At 40.9% G+C, this 10,440-nt stretch overlaps 1 protein-coding gene across 3 annotated transcripts in view; it reads left to right on the top strand.

Annotated features, from left to right (window-relative positions):
• Positions 1–116: 116 nt before the first annotated feature.
• Positions 117–10,440, top strand: part of LOC135100851 (proline-serine-threonine phosphatase-interacting protein 2-like) — a 13,598-nt gene continuing 3,274 nt past the window's right edge. Inside the window, exons 1-9 of one of the 3 annotated variants that reach the window (XM_064004334.1) lie at positions 117–183; positions 527–585; positions 5,268–5,394; positions 6,105–6,205; positions 7,312–7,389; positions 8,088–8,246; positions 8,732–8,810; positions 9,219–9,311; positions 10,126–10,260. In XM_064004334.1, the coding sequence (XP_063860404.1) occupies positions 5,329–5,394; positions 6,105–6,205; positions 7,312–7,389; positions 8,088–8,246; positions 8,732–8,810; positions 9,219–9,311; positions 10,126–10,260 (711 nt within the window). In that variant the 5' untranslated portion in view covers positions 117–183; positions 527–585; positions 5,268–5,328. Of the gene's footprint in view, positions 184–526; positions 586–2,857; positions 2,999–5,267; positions 5,395–6,104; positions 6,206–7,311; positions 7,390–8,087; positions 8,247–8,731; positions 8,811–9,218; positions 9,312–10,125; positions 10,261–10,440 lie in introns of those variants that run through there. The other 2 variants (XM_064004333.1, XM_064004335.1) reach the window with 2 other exon arrangements.

Here is a 10,440-nt window from a genome sequence, read left to right on the forward strand (position 1 = left end):
CCGCTGGAGGGGAGGCAGTGGTGTGAATCAAGGGGGAACTATACGGTTCTCGAGAGGGGGCTGATGGGGTGATGGGGTGGGGGAGGGTCAGAGGTGGAGCGGCATTATGAGCTCAGTAGCTTCCGCATCGTCAGTAAGCGTGTGGCAATGTGCTGGTGATCGCAGCTTGCGAAACTCTTAGAAGTAGGTTAATAACAGTGGTAAAATTATATATATATATATATATATATATATATATATATATATATATATATATATATATATATATATATATATATATATATATATATATATATATATATATATATATATATATATATATATATATATATATATATATATATATATATATATATATATACTTTTTTCTTATTCACATTATGTAAAATAATTATGATATTAATTGCTATATTACCATTATCACTTATTATTATTGTTATTATTATTATTATTATTATTATTATTATTATTATTATTATTATTATTATTATTATTATTATTACCATAACTATCATTCCTCCTCTAGTACGGTGAGACGACCGGGTTGGATGAACACTGCTGCCATATACTCTGCGCATCGTAAAGGTGACTGAAAGGAGCGGAGCGAGAGTAGTGCAGTAATAGTAGTAGTAGTAGTAGTAATAGTAGTAGTAGGTAAACCATAGCCAACATTCAGACTCAGGGCGTGCGGTGAGTGTCTCGGAATTCCTAGGGTGTCGTAAAGGCGTCGCGGCGAAGGGAGTGGGAGTCTCCACTGCGATGAAAGAGACGCGGAGAGGAAAGGACGAGTGGCGATTCAGTCCCCACAAACCCTTGCGTGGACCCCTGTTTCGGGTACGCCTTCTCACCCTGTATAGGATGTCAGACGGGGTATATTGATAGCTAGGTTCTTCTTCTTCTTCTTCTTCTTCTTCTTCTTCTTCTTCTTCTTCTTCTTCTTCGTTTCTTTCTTTCCTACTTTTCCTTTCTTCTTCTTCTTCTTCTTCTTCTTCTTCTTCTTCTTCTTCTCTTCTTCTTCTTCTACGTTTCTTTCTTTCCTACTTTTCCTTTCTTCTTCTTCTTCTTCTTCTTCTTCTTCGTTTCTTTCTTTCCTACTTTTCCTTTCTTCTTCTTTTTTTTTTTTTTTCTTCTTCTTCTTCTTCTTCTTCTTCTTCTTCTTCTTCTTCTTCTTCTTTTTTCTTCTTCTTCTTCTTCTACTTTTTTCTTCTACTACTACTACTACTACTACTACTACTACTACTACTACTACTACTACTACTACTACTACTACTACTACTATCATTATCATCATCATCATCATCATCATCATCACCACCAGCACCACCATTATCTCTCTCTCTCTCTCTCTCTCTCTCTCTCTCTCTCTCTCTCTCTCTCTCTCTCTCTCTCTCTCTCTCTTGTCTAGCTCTCATATCGTATATCTTCCACGTCTTTACATTCTTAAGACTAAAAAGAAATATCCTATGTTTATGAAATTTCTGGCGGTGCTACTCACATCTCTCACGGCAACACACTCCACTGATGAAAGAAAACTAGAAGAATGGAACAAGTATCAGCTGTTGTGGGCGCATTGTCAACCTTTACGACCACAAGGCTGAGTCAAGTGAGGGAGAGGAACACTAGGAAAAGTTGGTGTTGATAAGAACGAAAAAAAAAAAGAAAAGAAAAGAAAATAATAATAATAAAGAAAGAGAAAGAATATTATTAGGGACCGCATTCTTAAACTTGTCAGCGACTTATTTCGTCCGCATTAAGTAAGGTCTTGTCTCGTGTAAGTCTCCAGGGATTTCAAGTGTGGTTTCATGACTCCCGTGATGGCCTAGCACTGGTGTGTGTATGTGTGTGTGTGTGTGTGTAAATACATATTGTGTTGAACAGGCTGCATAGTGGTATGAGAGAGAGAGAGAGAGAGAGAGAGAGAGAGAGAGAGAGAGAGAGAGAGAGAGAGAGAGAGAGAGAGAGAGAGAGAGAGAATAAGGTAGAACTGTATGGTTAGAACATTCAAAGATTAAGTGAAACACACATTAAAAAGAATAAATAAATTGTTAGCTCGCTGGTCTGTCATTTACCAGGCTGAGGTTCGCGCCTCACTCAGCAAACACCGAGGAAAGACATGTTCTCAACAATGCTTAACTTGCACGTGTTAAGAGTCTTCAGGACAATGAAGATACATGACGGAGAGAATGACAGTGCTCAAGTGGACACGGCCGCACCTTAATTCCAATACCCTGAGAAATCCCTTGAGAAATTCCCTCCAGATGGTGATTTTTCCTGAGAATATGACAGTGGCGAGGCAGGAACGCCATTAACCGACAGCCAGCCTATCCATCCCCATGTGTGAGTCACGGCGATTGTCCTCTGAGGTGCTATCACGAGCATGCAAAGTGTATAGATTGTGACTGACGATGATCTACTGATGAACTTGTCAAATATTTCCTTAGAGATCGCGTCATGGCTAGACTAAAACACTTCCATATCACTTAATTCTTCGACAAGGCATAGTTTAAGGAGTAAAGACGGTCGTTTTATTCTTAATTATCAGATGTAAGCGTGAAAAGCAGGACAAAATGCACACTGCACTGACACGGACTATGGCCGACCACCAGTATCTCAGTCAAGAAGCGTGGAGGAGCACGTGGGTTTTAAGTTAAGAAAAAAGAAAGAAAAAAAAAAAAAAGAAATATGAAGAAAAACGTGCGGGCGTAAGAGGCTGGCAGTGAGTAACAACAATACCGCCAAGGCCTCCATTGGGCGTGTGAAGTGCAGGTGCGGCACAACACACGGCTGCTACTTCCCCGTGTGTTCCCGCCGCTGTGAAGGGCGAGTGGTGCCCGGAGAAGAGGGGAGGGGACTCACGGGAGCGGTAGACATCGGAAGGGTGCCAAGAGAAGGGTCCTCCCCTCCCTGTCATAGAGTGCCGCGATGGTGGTGGCGGCAGTCACCCTCGAAACACTGGTGCCACCACTCCCGCGGCGCCCACGCCACCTCTCTTTCGCTGGTAATGCCACGCTCTCCACCTCCTCTTGCTGGTGTTACTGTTGATGTGGTTGTTGGTGTTGGCACATGTAGTGGAGGTGACAGGGGTAGTTAGGAGCAGTGAGGAGCGGGTTGTGTTTAGTACTGATTCATGATTGTCTGGTGTTTGTCTGCTGTTCTGCTGGTGAGTTTCGTTATTTTGGCTGATTTCCGAGGTTGTGTTTGTTTGTTTGTTTGTTTGTGTGACGTTCAGTTTGCTTGTTTGTTCGGTTCTTCCCTCTTTTTTTTTTTTTTTTTTTGTGTGTGTGTGTGTGTGTGTGAGTGTGTAGGAAGTAACTTTATTTCTGTATTATTTTTGTCAGTAACGTAACTCTTGATGCTCAGCTCACTAGGAAGGAAACTCTCGATCTTTTCTCAGGCCGAATTCACTTGTGCCGCGGCAATGGACAGTATTAGACACACCCTTCCCTTCCCAGTGCGTCGTCCTTTAGTGTTTAGTCATGAGTGAAAACAGCGGCTGCTTTCATTGTCACAAACTAATATCCTCTGCTTAACTCACCTATACTACAACACTGTCTATCTATCTATCTATCTATCTATCTATCTATCTATCTGTCTGTCCATTTATTTATTTGTCTATCTATAACCTAGTATTTTTTTCTCGACGTCTATTATATCCGGCTTGTCTGCGGTTACGGTCCTTACTTGGGGTTTTTGAAGGCCGCTCGTAATAGCCTCGAGTACTGCCGCTGCCAGACGAACCCTCCGACCGCCTCGCTTTTTTGTCGCGTGATGGACATGAACACGCGAGAGAGAGAGAGAGAGAGAGAGAGAGAGAGAGAGAGAGAGAGAGAGAGAGAGAGAGAGAGAGAGAGAGAGAGAGAGAGGAACAAAAAAATAAACAAGTGAACAACAAGAAACACAGTATTCCAGTACTCGTGGTGGCCAGCAAACAAGTATTTCTTATTGATTGTCCATCCTCATCCTGTTCACGTCTTCTGTGCCTCTCCCGGGGTGTTCAAGGTTCAGTGATGGATACCGGAACTGAAAACCAACAGAAAACCAACAACATTCCTCAGTTTCGCACGTCCCCAGAAACACAACACGAGGAAACACGAGGAGATTGATACCGGAACTGAAAACCAACTGAAAACCAACAGCATTCCCCAGCCTCACGAACTCCCCAGACACACAAGCACGAGGAGACAACCCTCCACCAGCAGCAAGGAAAGACACAAGCAGATGTACGCACGTAGCCGAGCTCTAATTGCTATCGTCTCGCTTCTTATTATTATTATTAACTCGAAGGTCGTGAGCTGCTATTCCCAAACAAGCCCGCTCTCCCGTCCCGCCCCTCCGCCCCGCCCCGTCCCGCAGCGCCCCGCCCCGCCCCTCTCTGCATACTCCGCTTCACTGGCCCAGCCCCGCCCCACGCAAGACGCCTCGAGGCTCTTAACATAAATCAGCTTAATTTTACTTCTGGTGAACATTCTTGTCCCTCGTTTTCTTCGAGTGTTAGCTTCCATCTTCTGCATCACTTCGCTACGGCGTCTACTCTTGTTTAGTGTAGTACTTTGTGATGGATGAAGATATATGTATGTACTGTTACTATTATTATCGTTTCTTAGTTACTATTACTTCATATTTTCTCTTCTTCTCTTCTTTTCTCTTCGTCGTTTTCGCTCTCGTCCTCGTCCTCTTCTTTCTACCATCACCACCACCACCACCACCACCACCACTACTACTACTACTACTACTACTGCTACTGCTACCATATGACTCATAGTTTCGCCAACAGGTGCACTATATAGACAACATTAAGCTGTGCTCTGACAGTGCCTCGTTAATCCGTGGGTGTCAGTCTTTGAGGGGCGAGCGGTGAGGGGCGGTGACACACTACGCCTGTCACGGCGGTAATGGGTGCAGTGAGTGGTGGTGCAACACTGATTGTGTGCGGTGAAGAGAGTGATGGATAGTGATGGAGGTGATGGGCAGTGGTGAACAGTGATTATTTTGGCCTGATTTTTTTTTTTTATCGTTATAAGCGTCATCGTCGTTATCATCATCATCATCATCACCATCATCATCATCATCTTTTCTTCTCCCCTTGCTGATTATTATTGTTATTATTATTATTATTATTATTATTATTATTATTGTTGTTGTTGTTGTTGTTGTTGTTGTTGTTGTTGTTGTTGTTGTTGTTGTTGCTATTTTAACGTCAACAACGTGTCAAGTACATGTTTTGTCAAGTAAACTTAATGAATCACCAATGTTGTCATTTTGTTCAGGTTCCAAGCACAGGAGTGAGCCGGGTCGTGTCTACAGGATCCCCGCCAAGCTTCCCCACCAATGGTGTCCACGCGCCCCTCCTCCTTCATCATGGGATCCATCGGAGATTTTGCCGAAGAGTTTTGGGTCAGTCATGTAATATTAAACATTCCTTTCAGTCATTAATATCTTGACAGTGAAGTGACAGAATTGTATGGCTATTTTTTTCAAACAAAAGTATACGAATAGTTATCGTTATGCATTATAAATGCACACACACACACACACACACACACACACACACACACACACACACACACACACACACACATCAAGCATTTTCTGCTGAGGTGTTCACATTTCTTCTCGAACAAACACAACAGAAGACGGTAAATTCAGCAGGAAACATCTCGGGCACCGCAGCACATTGCAATTCTGAAACCTTGGGACTTTATTCACTTTATTAATAAGCGACAAGTTTTATGGAGAAGCTTTTTTCCTTTTTTTTTTTTTTCTTAGTATTCATTGAAAATATCACAAAATGAATACTGTAGTGCCATACGCTGTTATTTCAGAACATGCGTTGTGGTTTGTTGCTCATCTCGTAAATCTCAGCGTCACTTGACTACACGACACTTTTATGACGCACTCACTCTGAATTCTTGTCTTTTTTTTTTTTTTTTTTTTTACGTAGATTTTTAGCAAGACCTGGGACCTTTAGATTACCTAAACTACGACTTGTAGGTAAAAAAATGTTTGGTCATTTATCTGTTTCAGTGCACTTAATTGTTAGTGTGTTTACTTACTTTTTCATCTTACACGCTCCCACATTCATCCATGCGTTGTCTCTCCGCCAGAATGTGGAGGTGGGAGACTTCGGTGGTTGGGAGGTTGTGAGTCAGAGAACGAAGGAGACGGCCAAGGTCACCTCCACCTGTGTTGACTTCATGAAACAAGTGTCAGTGTAGCTCGTGAGTCTTGTAAACCCCTCCCTCTGTGTGCTGCCTGGTGGAGTAATGCTTTCTACTCATTGGATCTACCTCATTAATACGTTTTGAATCAATTAACGTATTTCAGTAACACTTCTAATTCTACTGGTCTACTACAATAACTTTAACTTCAGGAACACCTTTATCTTAATGTAGGTACTCCAGTAACACCTCTTAACTCATATGGTTTACCTCAGCAGCACTTCTCACTCAAAGGTCTGATAAGCTAACTCTTTTAACTCACTGTATCTACTCCACTAATGCCTAACTCAACAAGCGTACTTCAATAACACTTCTAAATCAGTGTGTCCACTACAGTAAGTCAACGGATGTGAGAGCATAAAAATTACTTCACTAACATTAACATAATATATCTAATGTCTTTCCCTCAAAAGATTCATTACAATAATACTTTTTGACCCGCGTCTGATAGAGTAGCACTTTTTATCTCAAGGATTTTTTTTTCTTCTCATGATATACTTATGGCTCATTCGGTATTTCGTGTTTACTTATTTTTTGTCATGGTCAGTATTAATTTTTATTTTTATTATTGATTTATTTACATAAAAAAGATATTTGATTGATTTATTCATAGATTTTACATTGTTCTCTTTGATCGCATACATTAAGTTATTCATTATTAAATATGTAATCCGTCACAAATTACTGATACACGTCCGCCAAGAAGGCAAGGGATTCACGTTATAGACTTCACACATAGAGAGAGTCGTGAAGATCCAAGACAACGCTCATCAGTCTTTCGTAGACAAGAAGAACTGATCATAACATCGACTTAATTAGAAACTTAATTTGTTGATAATATGTTTTAAATGTACTAATGGTATAATTTAGTAGTAGTAGTAGTAGTAGTAGTAGTAGTAGTGTGTCTTGATTTGGTAGTTTCCTAAGCGTACATATAAGACAAAAAGTTATAAAAATAAGAAAGATGACAACAACAGCAGCAACAAAATTATTGAGACAAAAAGAAAAGAATAAAATCACAAGTTAACGTGTATGAAATGAAGAGTCGGACAGGCGTGAATTCGCGAGCTTTACCTGCTAATGTGTGTTGCAGGGCCGCGGCGCTGGACACGTTTGGGAAGACGCTGGTCCGTGTGGCTAGGAGCTCGACACTGCCGGAGCTGGAACATGGGTGAGGGAGGGAGGCTGATTGGCTGAGCGAGTGAGTGACTGCCTGATTGATTGACTGATTGAGTGCGTGATTGAGTGAGTGACTGCTTGATTGATTGATTGATTGATTGAATGATTGATTATTATTTGATAGACTGATTAACGACACCACAACAACGGAGTCACTTGGCGCTTCTGAAATCAGGAGATGAAAGAGGAAGAAAGGGAGCAAGGGAGAAAAGAAGGAAGGAAAGAGGGTTTTAAGGAGACATGCTTGTAACTCTAAGGAAAGATTGGAATGAGGGAATGTGACGGAAAGAGTAACTGAAGGTGCAAAGAAGTTCAAGAATAGAGAAGAAAAGAGAGTAAGAGACGGTTTGAAGGAGAAAGGATTATGGAGAGACTGGAGTAAGACAGAAGAGTAACTGAAGATGTGAAAGAGTTAAAGAATGGAGACTGAATGAGTGAGTGTGAATGAGAGCGAGTGAATGAACGGATGAGTGAGTCGTTGCATTATTGTTATGCTCTCCTCTACACATTCCCATATTTCCTAACACACGGTGAACTTTAGAGAACATAATAAGATTGCTATATGAGTAAATAACTTATAAACATCTACTTCATTATATAATAAAACAAGAAGAACGTGTAATTTCCTGACACTCAAGTACACCATCGTCGCTACAAACACATCTTACCCTGACCCTGAGTCTCTCCCAGGGAACTGAGGAACTCCCTGGTAACGGCGCGAGATGGCGTGGAAGCATTAGGGCAAGACGCCACGGATGCAGCGGCGGCAGTTACCTCGCAGGCCAACCAGCTGTCCAACCACCTGACGGACGCCAGACTCTCCCGCCGGCGTGCCACGGAAGATATCAAGTGAGTGCTCTACTGATACTTCCATTATACTTATATTTAATAATTTCTTATGCTTATTATTACACTCTTATAGTTTCATTACATTTATAATTTCCATACATTCATCTTCTTTCGTAAGTTTATATTTTTTAAAACGTACTTACACTTATTTCTTACTTATATTTGTAATTTTCTTATATCTTTCGTTTTAATTTCTTTACACATATACTTTCCATATACTTAATTCTTTCTTCATACATTCGGTATATTTGTGCTTTTCTTGTACTTATACACTATATTTTCTTATACTTAATACTTATTCCTATACTTCTTTTTATATAATTATTACGCTTATATGTATACCTTTCTTATTCTTTCCTCATTTTCATACTTTTAATTATTTTCATACTTTTATTATATTTTTTCATTGGGACTGGATATATTCATGGCGTGATAGCGGTTTATTTGTTGTGGTCTTGCAGCTTTGAGATGCATTATCTGTGCAGTGTTCTGTCTTGCAGAAAGCGCCAGCAACAAGTGAAGGAAGGAGTGCGGCGCGTTCAGCATGCCCGGAGGAATGCCCAGGTATTACTGTTATTGACCCTCCTCCTCCTCCTCCTCTTCTTCTTCTTCTTCTTCTTATTATTATTATTATTATTATTAGTAGTAGTAGTAGTAGTAATAGTAGTAGTAGTAGTAGTAGTAGTAGTAGTAGTAGTATGTATGTATGTATGTATGTATGTATGTATTATTATTATTATTATTATTATTATTATTATTATTATTATTATGATAAGAAATTATGATATGATAAGAATGTTTTATGGTTCTAGTGAGAACATCAGCAAAATTTCTACATTTGTAACAGGAAGAAACACTCTTAAGAATCCGGCTAATCATCTTTGTGACCTTTGCAAATTGTCGTGGTGAAAGAGCAAAGCGTTTCTGAATACTGACCTGTGTTTCTTAACGCCGCCTGTCTCCCCGCCACAGCACAAGATGAGGGACCTGGTGGACGCAGAGACCCACCGCTTGAACCTGGACTGCCGACCCGACGCCAAGGTGAAGGATCGGGACAGGGAAAAGGTGAGTCTGGGAACCGAGGTATGTGAAGGATAAAAACAGGAATAAGATGAGTGTAGGAAGTGAGGGGTGTGAAGGTGAAGGATAAGGAGAGGGATAAGGTGCGTGTAAGAACAAAAGGTGTAAGGGATACAAAAATAAGGAAAAAGAGAGAGAAAAAGTGGGATAAGGTGAGTGAAGGAATAAAAGAATATGAAGGTGAAGGATTAGGACAGGGACAAAGTGAGTGTAGGAATTAAACGATATGAGGACGAATGATGAGGAATAAGGTGAGTGTAGGAAGTGAGAGATGTGAAGGTTAAGGATTAAGACAGGGATAAAGTGAAGGCGCAAACAGATGAACGTGATATGGCGATGAATCGAAGATAGTAATACGAGTCAAGAACCTGCATCTTTTATTTTCATTTTCTTTCTCTCTTTTCAATTCCCGATTTTTTTTATTGGTGCTTACGTTCTCCCTTGTCTATGTTTACATTTTTTTTTCCGTTGCTCATCATCCACCTTATTCTTTTCCGTTTCCTCCTTTCTTGTAGTTCTTCTTTAAGTGATGCTACACTTTCTTGTCTGTTACCCTAAGAATATGACCTTTCGTTGTAATATTTTCAGCGGCAATCAAATTATACTTTTTAGTAGCGGTACTAATTTCAGCACTAGCAATATTAACACTACTATAATACTGTCTAAAGTAAACTTATCATGTCTGCTTCAAATGTTGACGCATTGATCCCTGTAAGCGATGGGAAAGTTCAAGCCATAGAAATAAGATACTGGGGGCTTTGCTTATGAAAAATAGCAACAACAATAGGGTTATTTTCAGGCGAGCCAGGCGGAAGAGCGTGCGGCGGAGGCTCTGCGGGAGGCGGAAAGCCAGCACAAGGAGACGGTGAAGGCCCATAACACTGCCCTGGAGTCATGGTGCTCCACCGCCTCCTCCGCCTTCAGGACGCTGCAGGTCAGGGCTGTCTTGTCTCTAACTGTGTGTGTGTGTGTGTGTGTGTGTGTGTGTGTGTGTGTGTGTGTGTGTGTGTGTGTGTGTGTGTGTAGAGAGAGAGAGAGAGAGAGAGAGAGAGAGAGAGAGAGAGAGAGAGAGAGAGAGAGAGAGAGAGAGAGAGAGAGAGAGAGAGAGAGAGAT

This window comes from Scylla paramamosain, chromosome 5 (assembly GCF_035594125.1).
Source record: "Scylla paramamosain isolate STU-SP2022 chromosome 5, ASM3559412v1, whole genome shotgun sequence".
NCBI lineage: Eukaryota > Metazoa > Arthropoda > Malacostraca > Decapoda > Portunidae > Scylla > Scylla paramamosain.